The sequence below is a fragment of the Gigantopelta aegis genome, chromosome 14 (genome assembly GCF_016097555.1).
Source record: "Gigantopelta aegis isolate Gae_Host chromosome 14, Gae_host_genome, whole genome shotgun sequence".
Taxonomy (NCBI): Eukaryota; Metazoa; Mollusca; class Gastropoda; order Neomphalida; family Peltospiridae; genus Gigantopelta; species Gigantopelta aegis.
In genome coordinates, this window is record NC_054712.1 from 25603014 (window position 1) to 25617920 (window position 14907).

General features: G+C 34.7%; 1 protein-coding gene across 1 annotated transcript in view; it reads right to left on the reverse strand.

Annotated features, from left to right (window-relative positions):
* Positions 1-14899, reverse strand: part of LOC121388224 (FACT complex subunit SPT16-like) — a 48643-nt gene extending 33744 nt beyond the window's left edge. The window contains exons 1-5 of the mRNA XM_041519490.1: positions 14791-14899; positions 11729-11827; positions 10605-10769; positions 5900-5959; positions 743-829 (exon numbers count right to left, since the gene is read on the reverse strand). Of these exons, the coding sequence (XP_041375424.1) occupies positions 743-829; positions 5900-5959; positions 10605-10769; positions 11729-11827; positions 14791-14856 (477 nt within the window). The 5' untranslated portion in view covers positions 14857-14899. The remainder of the gene's footprint in view (positions 1-742; positions 830-5899; positions 5960-10604; positions 10770-11728; positions 11828-14790) is intronic.
* Positions 14900-14907: the final 8 nt, after the last annotated feature.

Consider the following 14907-nt stretch of genomic DNA (forward strand, 5'->3'; position numbering starts at 1 on the left):
AAAATACACTCGTGGAATACAGAAATCAGAAAATCACATATATGTAGTTTTGTATTTATTACATACCCTAAATATGGAATTTTGTTTCTAAATAATAGTTAAAAAATTGTAACACTGCTAGCTAATGACGGGGATTTTTCAATTTACACAACTAGGTCAGCTGTGTTACTACGCGGACTGATGAACCACTAATTATTACACATAGCAATATAGTTCTATTTAAACAATAAATAGAAATAAGAAAGAATGAGTGAAGGGTTACTTATAATATTAATGATATTGTTTGAAATGCCTTTTAAAGATAATGTAATAGCTAAAATTTACGAACAATGCAATATTTAATTTGCTCGTAATACGTTACAAAACCTTCAGCACACCAGTTTAATCAACGAAGAAAAATGTCAAGAATTTACACTCAATGGCTGTGTCGTCATCGTTGTGTTTGCTTTTATTGATGACCAACTTTGTTTACATATCGCTAAGGGCATTCCCAGTAACCATGTGCTATAAATAGTAGCGTTGAATACAGCATAGTTCTGGCAGTTGAGTTGAATACGGAAAAGTGTATTTCATTTTTGTATTCAGTACTGTATTTATATAGTAAGATTTAATGGGTATGTAATAAAGTATATCTATACAGTACATCTATACAGTATATCTGGTTCTGAAAAAAAAATTCTGCCAATGGGTTTGTACTCAGAAACATGTTAATTTGTGAATACAATCTGATTATCATTATCACCTTTTCAAAGTCCTTGATTGCACCCCTCCATCCATCCATGAAATCACCTGGAAACTTGTCCTTGCTAAAAACACCGACTGTCTTGCCCTAAATTAAATAAAAATTAAAACTGATTATATTCTGTCGTGAATACGTAACCTGACCTCTTACATACGTCCAATCCACCCCCACCCCATCATATGAACAGCCAATCAAATGACAATAAACTTCCACTGTGAGTATCAAAGAAAACTTTTAGGTTAATTACCTAATCTTGAAAATAAAAATTATTTACTGTAAGTCTTTAAGTAAAGAAATCTAAGTAAATTTAAACAAAGATGGGTAATTTTGGTTTTTCTCACACACGAATCTTGACAGTGAAAAATTAATGGATTAGGAAAGGATTTTCACAGCATTCGAAATAAGCACTTGTCCGTTGGTCCCAACAAGTGAAAATTTACTCGGAAAAGCAAAATTTACCTTAGTGGTTATCCGGCAGACAAGTAAAACAATTTTTTAAATTAAAAATAGTATCATAATTTTTAGCAATGGTTTTAAAAAAAACACATCAGCAGTGTCTCATCGCAAAATGTTATACAAATATCGTGGTTTGAGAGTTAAATAAACACAGTTTTGATAACACAATAGTCTTAGCTCGTAAATATTCGGAATACCTTGAAGTTACCCACTCGGAATATCTTGGCTGACATAAATAATTTATTTGATCAACAAATTATATTCGATACCATTCGTATTTAAAAACATTTTTTAAAATTGTTTTGTTGTTTAAATTTAAAAAGAAGTAGTTGTCTGTTTACCACAAATGTGAAAGTCAGTTTTCCTTTGATTTATGTGAATTACTGACTACATCATCGGTAATGTGATAAAACAAAAAACTGTTAGACGAGTTAATCTACGATTAAAAAACATATTAGTTAACATTTATCATTTTATTATTTAGGTGTAAGTTATATTTACATATATCTCTGCAGTGAATTTTATGAAATAAGTTATTTAAAAATAATTGTGTATGACAAAACAAAATTACGATCGATCAACCCGTGAAAAGGCGGAATAAGCCCAATTACGTGGTTTCTTCTTGATTTGTTATCAGAACAAATCTGGAAATAACTAGCCCTTTCTATATAAATAAAAGTTAAAATATGGCTTTGTCTCTCCACCATAGAGGTTGAGACCATCTCCCACTCCAGATATCGTTCCTACGGGCCTAAATAAGTGTCTGTTGTGGACATGTCCGGTACAAATGTGTCATTTGCCAAGCTTTGATAAAAAAAACTTAATTAATATTAAGAGTAAGTATTTTTTTGTTGAAGGAGTGCGATATAGTATGTTTTAAAATGCATATTTACAGGGTTTGTTTGTTTTTTTACCATATCATCCACATGCTTATACTAGAATGCCATCGCGTTTTCTGGGGAAAATAGTTTCCCACGTCTATTAATAGACCTGATGAAGCCGTATGTGTTGCTAATGGCTCAACGATCAACACATCCTTTAACATAAATGTTTTGGCCTATCCTTCTATACTGAACAGTGGATGAATCATCTAATTCCATTGGGTTTATTTAATGTAAATTGTACCTCTGAAACCACACAGTCACGCAGGTAGCAGTCATCATTTATGGCAGAATATTACCTTGGATGAGTCTCTGGGTTAGTTCAATAGTTGTCACTCTACGGTACTCTGCTTGAGCCATTTAACTGGTTTTCATTGAATCCTAAACAAAAACACTAATTTTTTATGACTTTTGTTTCAAGCTGAAACTATCTCGACTGTAAAACATTCTACAATTTGTCGCAGTCACCTGAGTCACAGAATTACGTGCAATCTGAAGTGAAGAGTAATAAGTGAATTGGTTTAAAAAGAAAAGGTAAAAGGCGTTTAACTTTTCCTTCTGCATCCACCTCCTTCCCTACATAGATGGACAAGTAGATTTTGTGGTATACTTGTCTGTTGGAAAAGTGATTTTTTTCTTCTTATTTCTATCACCGTTTCATATTGTTTCTCTCAACATTCCTGTCAAAACCTCATGGAATTCATCTCCTGCTAATAACTTATGAACTGGGATGTATTATCCATGCGTTGAAATAAGCAGAGACAGTCGTTCCAGGAGGTTACTACATGTTAAGAAAGTCGAGAATAGTACTTCCTTCTCCACAAACTTTTATTAAATTAAAACTACACCCAGGGTTTCTGCCAGAGGGTAAAACAGACCTTTTAAAGCCCCAGTTACATTATCAAGGAACAGGACGCCGGGTTAGCCACGGATACAATCCGCCATCATTCATGACAATCTGTTGTGGTCCGTAGAGGTCTGTAGCTGTCCGTATTAAATCCCTGATCAATCGTAGTAGTACTTGTATGTCCGTGAAATTTTTTAACATGTCCAAAAATTAATTACGGATCAAACAATCATTGTACATCCTTAATGATCCGCAGAAGAACATAATAATCCATTCTAATCCGTAATAAACCGTACTTAATCGTAGTAATCCCTGGCTACAAGCCACGGTCACATTGCCAAGGATCAGGATGCCTGGTTAGCCACGGATACGATCCGGCATCATTTGTGACAATCCGTTGTGGTCTGTACTAAACTGTACTGATTCTTAGCGACCCGTAGCGCTCCCCGTTGTCAACTAATCCCTATCCTTAATAATCCTCGGTTTATCCATCAAAAACCGTAGTTAAACCATGGTGCATCTGTAGGAGACCGCGAACAGACCACTATTCGGGGTCATCCGTGAGATTTTTATCCGTCGTGGATCGGGCCAGACAATCCTTGACAGTGTGACCGGGGCTTTAGGTACGTGGGTGCAATCGCACTCGTACAATCTGGTGAGTGTGAAAAGTAACGCATGTTACACTTAAGAAACAGCGCACGTAAAAATAATTCTGTATATTGATTGCCACTATTTAACGTATGTAGCTGATAGAAAGACCCGTTTAATAAAGAAGAAAAAAAATGTGACGAGAATGGCATGCTTTTAATATATGACTGGTACTTATCTTTGCTATACAAATCAGAAAACACTGGGTTAATAGACATCTTCGAAGACGTACCAATCCGATCAGCACTTTGCCTATTTAATTTATTATTAGAAACAGTCCACTTTTGTAAGGTAATAGATCACAATGTCTGATAAGGCTCAACTCTATTATTTTTCTTTTCTTATCTTAAAAATAAAATAAAATAAAACTGCATTTAAATATTTTTATTTCAGCCAGAGTTTAATGAATATACATCTGTTATTTATAAATATATATATATACAAATTACAGTAATAGTAATCATAGCCGACTATTTAATTGTTGTTTGTTTCAATATGTTTGTTAGAAAGTCACAGACCATGTGACTGGAACATGATTTGATGGCATTATGACCAATTAGAGCGATTGGCGTCAGATTATTTTTACTCTTGGAACTCTGGCTACATGCACATGCTGGTCTAGTTGACAACTTGTTACGCATTTATGATGGTGTCTAAAATTATATGGGGTTTTTTTTGTTTTTAGATTATCTTTATTACAGCATCCCACACTTGAAATAAAATTCTTTGTAATGACAGATTTTGTCGGAGTTTGTATATTTTTGTATCAACAACACTGGGACCATTCTATATCAATAACGTAACTCTTGACTTGACATAGATGTCAGAGCCGTTCGTAACTGGTAGGGTCAAACAACGTGTTGCAAAATGTTGCGGGAGGGAAACTGGTTGTGTAATTGTTGATTTAAAAATGCCACCGGGAATGTCAATGCCCCAACCAACACTATCATTTGAACTAATTGTAGGCCTACATTTAACGAGTTATTTAACAAATTGAAACAATAATATGAGGGATCTATTTCAGTCGGTAGTGCACACCTAAGATGCTTGGGTCGTAGTTCTAACTGAACCACCTCAGAACCAGTGTTTTTTTGCTATCCCAATTATCCTAATCATGTTCGTTATACATAATAATGAAATTCAAGACAAGTTGATTCCTACACATGTTTAGCTGCACGTTCATCAAACCATCTGAAAATGCATCTATATTGTCTGCATCAGTATATGTCATAATTATATTTCTATAGCACTGCTCCTGAAATTTTTAAATAACTGCATTCCTGAAAGGGAAAAGACTACACTAATGAACCAAACAACATAAAATTAGAAAAAAACATTGTTGATTTATTGGTTAATTTTTGCAGCATATATTTCTACATTTACATATACCAATTACTTCATAAATTAATAATGCTTGGTTTTCACTCGGCTAAGCATTTTGATGAGTGCGATTTTTCACTCACCTAAGTATTTTGAGGTGTGCGATTTTTTACTCGCCATGGTTTTTCAAAAGCTACGGACTGAAAAAACGGGTATGGTACCATACTCAAATTATTTTTTTTCTTCAAGTTTTGACAAAATGAATTCATCTTATCATTACTGTATGATTTTTTAACCCTAACCCTAAACTTGACCCATTTTCTTTCTGGCAGTGCCCCCAGCCCCCCATACCCCTAGCTGACTGTGGTTGCATTCAATTCTACAGCGCCATACCCAAAAATTTCTTTCTGGCAGAAACACTGACACCACCTACATTTTGATCAACTGAGTCTAGTCTAGTGACAACAGTGAACTGAATGAATAACAAGTATCAATGGGTCTGTGAAGGGATTTTATAATAATAATAATAATAATAATGGAAATATAAATGTGTCATAATCTATAGGTTACCAGGGCCCCTTTCCACGAAGCGAACTTACCAACAAAATCACCGTAAGATTATCTTAGCCATCGTTTGTATTTTGTGGTAACCTGTATTAGATGCACATTATCAATTTAAAAATAAAACCTGAACCGATCTTTACAAGCTGAAAATTCTATACACCATACTAAAATAAATATTATTTTAAGAAGTTTTTACCAAATCTAATCTACTTTGTCAAAATTAATTCATGCTATAAAATGTTAAAGAATTACATCTCTGTATGAGTGTTTTGGCCACCCCAAAAAAGAATTGGTTGTAACTGAAACCACTATGAGTTGTTCAAGTTAAAGGAAATGACATTTGCTTCTTTCTTGAGGGTACAATTGGGAGGAATGGGTCACTGTAATTTTATCTCGAAATTATAAAGCACTTTTTGAAATCTGAAAAAAAAAAAAACTTACTTTGCGACTCTTCTTGATGGCCTCAACCATTTTGCCAAAGTTTGACTTGTCCTTGTCACCCTGAAAACACAATTACAGGTTTTTATTTAAACGAAACCTATAGTCCCCTCCGGTTGGACTAGTAGGGGGCTAAAAAAAAAGAGGGAATTATTACTTTCTGTTTGGGAAATGTTTACTCCTACGTCTTTGAGAAAATTATGCCAATTATCGGAGTCTAAACATACAGGTGATAAAATTCTGTGTTATAACATTAAAATAATAAATTAAATAACTTTAAATATTTTCTATGAAGATCCATGTCTTACGGCTTGCAAGGCAAAGACTGAATTCATAGTGTTTAATTAGGTTCTTGACAATTTGGAACACTTTTTGATACACTAAAATAATGATGCATTAAAAGAATGATGAGAGATTTCAGATAAACATTTATTTAGAGCTTTAATTTTGTTACATTACTTTTTTGGTGAACAGAAGATGAACTTGGCTAAAGATTTGATGTCCAGTCTAAACTGTATTTCTTTCTTTAATAATGTTTTTTTCTTCAAATTAGCCACTTTTGAATAATTTTCAAGGAAATACTCTACATATCAGAAAATGGACCCAAACAGAATTTGTTCTAGTGTAAGCCCTGATGTCTGTCAAATTCAGCCCATATTGTGAAGTACTAAACACTAATGCTCTATGTACAGACGTTGTCTGTTGTACACTAATACTTGATGTACTGACCTGGGGCCGTATGCATGAGGAGCGGATAAAACTAAACACGGATAGCGGCTAAACGCAGATTGCTATTCGCGTTTAAATTTATTTGCTTTTTGTTATGCATAAACCGTAAATGACATCACGAATAGCTATCCGGCAGCATTATTTTTAGATTGTGGTAACTCCTCGCCACAGTTATAAGAAGAAAAAATATATACATAGCAATCCAGTTATTAACGGTCATTAAAAGTGCAGTATATATACTCTTCAAAAAAAGTAGGGGAACCTGAAATACTGATATCAATTATTAGACTACAGACATCCTAGTAAAGAATGTTCAGGTCTGTTTATCAACACACCGAAACACATTCCATAGTTTGCACATGCATCAAGCAGTTGCCCTGTACACATGTGTGGGGTGTCATTCTCATGGATGGAATAAACTTTGTAGTGATGCAAGAGGGGTGAAATTCCCAGCAAATGATTTTGTCGGGAGTGGCTGTTCTCCTAGATAGAGATCCACTGTTTTACACAAATGCCCATTCGATTCTGCTTTGTGCAGAGATACGGCCCTGATCATGTATTACTGTTTTGTTATTCAGATTACCTTGAATGTTCCATCAATTGCCTTAAAACGTTCATCATAAAAAAAGAGTTAACCTATGCAATTTGATGGTAATTTGTAAAGAATTTTAATTTTAATTTACACTGCACTTTTACCCCTATAAAATGTTATTTGAGACGGCATGGGTTTAAAACTAAATACATTAATATGTTTTTATATGAATTTTATCTTTATTCATTATGTTGGCGCTGTCGAAATATTGAACATGTTCTATGTCTTCTGCTGCCAGATCTGTAGTTTGCGCCAACATAGACGCAGTGTGTTTTGTCACATTCGATTCAGCATAAGTGTGTTTCTTTTTTTAACTAGTACCATACTCGTCAGACACTGAAATCGATGGTTGCCCAATGGACTACCTTTGTAAAATTCTTAGTCGCCCTTAGCCAATAAATGGCGACTGCTAATTTTCAACCTTGTTATTTCTGTCAATCTTTTTCATTCTGTTGATCATAAAGTTGTTGTTTTGTTTTGTTTTAAGTCATTTTTATGGTTTGAATTTGCAATTTACTGATAAAAAAATGTCAACTTTCAAATTTCACTTCTGACCCCAATCGTCCTTCAAGATCTTTGGTGGTCATAAAACTTACTGTAATACTGAACTACCGGCTGTAATGTTTGCCCAATTAATTCACTATTATCATATAACTATTCCCACAGCTAATATACCTTAAAATTTCGGCAACTGTAAATTTCTATTAGAGTTCCCCTACTTTTTTGGAAGAGTATATTTAGGAAGGGGTGCAAATTAAAAACAAATAATAATAAAATAGAGGCAAATAGTCTTGCCAAACAAATAAATAAATAAAAATGGGGGACCAAGATATAACACCCAGCATACTAATAAAATACAGAAATGCAGATATAGAGGGAGATAACTGGAAAAAAGGTCGAACACCAACTATAAGCGTCCGGGGGTGGGCGGCAATCTTCGAATTTGGGTAAAAACAAATGACATTTGGACAAAATGAGCTGACCTTAAAACTTTTCTCAATGTATTTCAATCATTCTATTGACAGTATTATTTTTAACGTTACCCATGTAAAAGGAAGGAAGGAAATAGTTTATCTAATGACACACTCAACACATTTTATTTACGATTATATGGCGTCGGACATATGGTTAAGTACCACAAAGATATTGTGGGAGGAAACCCGCTGTCACCACTTCACAAGACTACTCTTTTCAATTAACAGCAAGGGTTCTTTTATATGCACCATCCCATAGAGAGAATAGCACATACCACGGCCTTTGATGTACCAGTCATGGTGCACTGGCTGGAGCGAGAAATAGCCTAATTGGGTCTACTGACAGGGATCAATCCCAAACCGACTGCGCAAGTACTTTACCACTGGGTTACGTCCCGCTCCCCTTCCCCCCAGTGTAAAAATGCGTGGTGATTCTTACTGCCTGTGCGTGTGTGCAGAGAGAGGGGAGGTGAGAGGGAGAGGGAGTGGGAGTGGGAGAGAGAAATAACAAAGAAATAAGCTACAGGTAAATTCTTTACTCAACCTGATTACCTGCACTTGACGACATACTTTTTGTCCGAATTTATACAAATAAGAATTGTTTCTTCATGTGGATTATGAGCCCCACACCTACCTACACCCCCAACCCTACCACCACCGCAACAGTCTTCTTTTGGTTCAGTATACAAAATAGACTGAACATTTATGAAAATAAACACCTAGTGAAACCCACTTGGGGTTTTATTAAAATGAATTATGGCACACACAGTTGTCTAAAATATGTAAGCAGAAACCCCAAAAGAGAAAGGGAAACTGTTTTTAATACAGTGGCAATTTTCCGTAATCATTATTTAATAGCCATACAAAAATAATAATATTAAAAACTAAATATTTTTAAAATCCAAATGCAAATACACAATTTATAATCTGGAATAAGTTAGATTTTAAAATGTCATCAGTATTATTTAACAAACTTTTAGAGGTATATCCAAGACATAGAGAAGAATGGAATGCTCAATTATGGATACCACAAGAATGGAACATTTAACTTCAGTTTTTTTTTATTAATTTGTCATTGCTTTCATTCAGCTCTACAAAGATTTGATTTCCATTACTATACCGAGTATAATAACATTAGTCTGATAAACCAACTGTATTGTTAACTACTAGTATTTATACTTTTAATACATAGGGACTTAATTCCATGTTACACATATTTATACTCTATTCCATGTTGAAACTTGAAATACTATAAAAATAAATGTTTTGTCCATGATATACAAAATATACAGAGAAAGAAATAAGGGAACACTTAGTATTGAATACTATTATCGCCCTAATGTTTGCATAAAGTACACTAATGTTCAATGTACAGACATTGTCTGGTGTACACTAATGTTCAATGTATAGACATTGGTGTACACTAATGTTCAATGTACAGACATTGTCCGATGTACACTAATGCTCGATGTACAGACATTGTCCGGTGTACACTAATGCTCAATGTTCACACTGTCTGGTGTACACTAATGCTCGATGTACAGACATTGTCTGGTGTACACTAATGTCCAATGTACAGACATTGTCTGGTGTACACTAATGCTCAATGTACAGACACTGTCTGGTGTACACCAATGTGCAATGTAGACATTGTCTGGTGTACACTAATGTTCAATGTAGACATTGTCCGGTGTACACTAATGTTCAATGTACATACTGTCTGGTGTACACTAATGCTCAATGTACAGACACTGTCTGGTGTACACTAATGCTCGATGTACAGACATTGTCCGGTGTACACTAATGTTTAATGTACATTGTCTGGTGTACACTAATGTTCAATGTACATACATTGTCCGGTGTACACTAATGTTCAATGTACAGACATTGGTGTACACTAATGTTCAATGCAGACATTGTCTGGTGTACACTAATGCTCGATGTACAGACATTGTCAGGTGTACACTAATGCTCAATGTACAGACACTGTCTGGTGTACACCAATGTGCAATGTAGACATTGTCTGGTGTACACTAATGTTCAATGTAGACATTGTCCGGTGTACACTAATGTTCAATGTACATACTGTCTGGTGTACACTAATGCTCAATGTACAGACACTGTCTGGTGTACACTAATGCTCGATGTACAGACATTGTCCGGTGTACACTAATGTTTAATGTACATTGTCTGGTGTACACTAATGTTCAATGTACATGCATTGTCCGGTGTACACTAATGTTCAATGTACAGACATTGGTGTACACTAATGTTCAATGCAGACATTGTCTGGTGTACACTAATGCTCGATGTACAGACATTGTCAGGTGTACACTAATACTTGATGTACAGACCATGTCTGGTGTACACTAATGTACAGACTTTGGTATACACTAATACTCAATGTACAGACCTTGTCTCGTGTGAATAACTTCAACGGAGGAACACCCTCATCATTTTCTTTTCCGCTATCTAGCTGCTTAAGGAAGTCAATCTTCTTCTTGCTAGCGAGAATGTAGATCGCTTCGGAACACAACACAATGATGGTGTCTGTGAGTTCATATCCAAACAACCAGGTCTAAAAATTAATTGAAAACCATACAAGGTTGTTAAAAAAACAAACAAACACTGTGAATATAGTTATATTGCTATAAGTAAAAAATAAAATGGTGGAAGTTTGTGTTTAAGATGCCAAAAAGCAAAATATATTTATTTAAATAATCCTGGCAATAAAGTATTATGTAGCATACATTTTTAGGCCTCGGAATATTGTGAAAGCGTTAGTTTTGTACGTGCGCCGCTTAAGTATAGTTTTGCAGAACTCATTTTTTATTTGCGCATTGAATTTATGACAAAATGTACATGGTAATGAAGGGTTACGTAAAAACGAAATGGGTTATGCAAAGTGTTAAATCTCAGAGGAATGATTCTAATCCGGTGAAATTTTTTTATAATTTCAGGATTGTGATCAACAACAGCTCAATACTATAGGCCAAAACTGAAACTGATTAAAAATCTTAAATAAATTAATAAAAAATTTCCTGGAAAAAACAGATTTTGACACAGGCTGAAACAAACTTAATTTTTATTTTCGCCTCACTGCCATCATTTAATTATATACCAAACTATTGATTTACATGCGGGATATGATGATTGTTACTGGCTGAATCAAATATTTTTCTTGACAAATTAGATGTATATATTTCAGGCCTTAAGATTTCAAATTTCATGGGAAACACTTTTCAGGTTCCGTGCCTTGTGATCTTCCATGAAATCTGATGGCCTGGTATTTTATTAGACCCCTTCAGCAGTGGCACTCGCCAAATTCACCAACTGCGAATTTTATTTTAATTAGGCAAAATTAATTGCATGTAGTAATTGATATTTTTTCAAGTTTAATAAATAATTTAGCTAAATGTTCTGCTGACCCACAGTTAGCCCTGCCTTCCGTTAGTCAAGTCAACTAACAATACAAATGAATACTAATCAATCATGCTGGATGTGTGTTTGTCAGAATATGGGTTAATTGGGCATTACCTGCATGGATGTTGACTTAGAATAAACAACCTCCTCATCCACGCCAACAGCAGTAACCAAAGCATCCATTTTGGCAAGAACATCTTCACCACTTGCTTTCTACAATTAAAAATATAAAAACATAATCAATACTGGCCAAAGTTAAAACTTTGTTTTGTTTGACGACATCACTAGGAGGCTAGTTATTGTACACTTTGATAACAAATACAAAATAGACCTTGCCATGTAATAGATTTAGAGGAGCGATTAATTGCTTCCCTAATATAGATAACGAGGAGCCATTTCAAACAGGCCTTTACACTGTGACCAATTTGTCCGTTTTCGTTTGGCGACTAAACCATTATATACAGGTATGGTCGCCCCCTGGCGATCAAACCAAAGTTGAAACAAATCAGCAATAGTCATGCTTAGGGATGGGATGGTTTGTCTTTTATTTTTGGTTGGATTTTCGGTCCACGGTTCGATTTATTCACGATACTTTTCACAAGTAGTACAAGTACGCCAATTAACATACATACATCATTATAAACCATTTTAAGAGCAAGAAATTTTATTTTTAATGGTCATTTGTAAAATAATTGTAAAGATAAAATAATATCTCGACTAGAAAACAAAAATTGCATTTTTACCATGCCATGTTAGTGTTGGGATACTTGAGCAATGTGTCCCCAAGAATTTGAGTTCAGAGGGTTGGAAAAATAATTGAGGGGCGAGAATGCTAGGGGGTCCAGGGATAGTCTCTCCTGCATTTTTCTTTTTAAATTCAGTTGTCTTTAGATGCATTCTGGAGCACATAATTTATGGGTGTCATGTACACATTATACATGTAGTTTGTTTTTGTTTAACTCCACTGGAACACATTGATTTATTAATCATAGGCTATTGGATGTCAAACATATGGTCATTTTTGATACAGTCATAGAGGAAAACTGTTACTTTTTTTTTTCCATTAGTAGCAAGGGATCTTTGATATGCACAGACAGGATAGCACATACCACGGGTATGCTAAATGTTTTGTTTACTAATTTAGTTGTTTTATTTTTTTTAAATGACGTTTTTGGGTTTCACGATTTATTAAGAATCACGAGACAAACAAGTCTGACCTGGATATGCAAATTAGGTGTATCCTGTTTCGATACAGTTTTGTATCATAGTTTTTAGTAATAACTTAAGTTACTGAGTACTAGTAGCTTGTGCCTTCCAATTTCGTTTCGTTTGTTTTCGGTTTTTGTTTTTATAACAATTATAAGGATTAAGAAAAACTGCACGTGGTAAGCACCTTCAGTAAGCTTATTAACTTGTAAACAATAAAGTCTTGATTGGTTAAAGCAGGAAAATTATTGTTTTACGTGTATAGCACTCGTGAGTACATGTAGGATTAGTTCTACAGATTAGCATAACCGGCAAAACTACGTTCCGTTTTTTAAAACAAAATTATTGACATCTGTACTTCGTTTTTTTATTGATGGGGGTTGGGGGATTCGCGAAAATAAATGTTCGTGAATTGACCCATTTTCATTAAATCGCGATAATTTGATCCCACGTATTCTACAGTATTTAAATACATGACACTGATAGGTATTGCTATACCAAATCCCATGATATGCCATATTTAATTGATTAATTGATGTTTCCTTCTTCGGGCAGTGAATACAGATTTTGTTATGTACAGCCCGAACATGAAAAATGCAATTTTGTCAAAAAAAAAATTTCCTTCATTTATTTTTTTAAACATATATAGATGCGCCATCCCGAGGTGTATCTGTGTGCAAAATATGAATAATGTACACCGCGGCATTAACACCCGGGCGATATTCGGAATGTTTTCGCGACGTACACCGCCCAAAAATGAAAAATGTTATTAAAATTATTTTCGTTTTGTACACTTATTTTTTTTTTTTTAATATTTAGATAAATGACACTGATAGGTATTGCTATACCAAATCCCATGATTGTATATGCCTTATTTAATTGGTTAATTGATGTTTCCTTCTTCGGGCGGTGAATACAGATTTTGTTATGTACAGCCCGAACATGAAAAATGCAATTTTGTCAAAAAATATTTTTCCTTCATTTATTTTTTTTACCATATATAGATGCACCATCCCAAGGTGTATCTTTGTGCCAAATATGAACAATGTACACTGCAGCATTAACACCCGGGCTCTGGTTTTGTCTCCGGGCTTCCAGGTTACCGGGCAGTAAATAGGCTGACCGTTTTAAAATGTTAATTTATTACAGACAGAGCACAATATTTCACGTAAACTGTCGTTCTGTTCATGTGTAGGTTAAGCAATTTTTAATTTATGCAAACATCCAATCGGTTTAAGCTGCGAAAATATTACACATTGTGAAGTTATAAGCTGCAAACTTTTAAAGGTACCTACCTTGTAATTCTCCGGGCTTCCAGGCTACCGGGCAGTAAATAGGCTGACCGTTTTAAAATGTTAATTGATTACAGACAGAGCACAATATTTCACGTAAACTGTCGTTCTGTTCATGTGTAGGTTAAGCAATTTTAAATTTACGCAAACAGCCAATCGGTTTAAGCTGCGAAAATATTACACATTGTGAAGTTATAAGCTGCAAACTTTTAAAGGTACCTACCTTGTAATTTCAAAGCAATTTTGAGATAATTGATTAGGCCATGCAATATATAATTCAAGTAACCGAACAAATGGTTACTTGAGTAAAAATCATGTTAACCGTTTTCCGGTTACCTATGATTTTGAAATGTTGCCCCCTGTAAAACAATTTGTAGTGTATTTCAGATTATGGCATTTATGCACTGCTTCAATGGTGAGACACATTTTATTAAGTATTTCAGTGTTCACATAGAAAATGGTCCCTGAATGCTTAGGTGGGTTCGCCGATACACCGGACAGCACTGTATTAGCAAATGCCAATAAAATTAACATGTTTTAAGTAGTCGAATACTGGGGCTCTAACCATTTCAATGGCTAAGAAATAACATTTCAGATTTATTGGGTCTAAATGTAATCGAGTGGACGAATTGTATTTATTTTTCACAACTACATCGTGTACATGTACAATGAATTTACCATCCAAGATGTATAAATCCTCTTGGTTCGCCTGTAGAAGGCATCCTTGTCTGCCTTCAGCGCCATTTTAGCTCTGGGACAACAAATACACACGAGAGATGGCGGGAGAACTTCTCA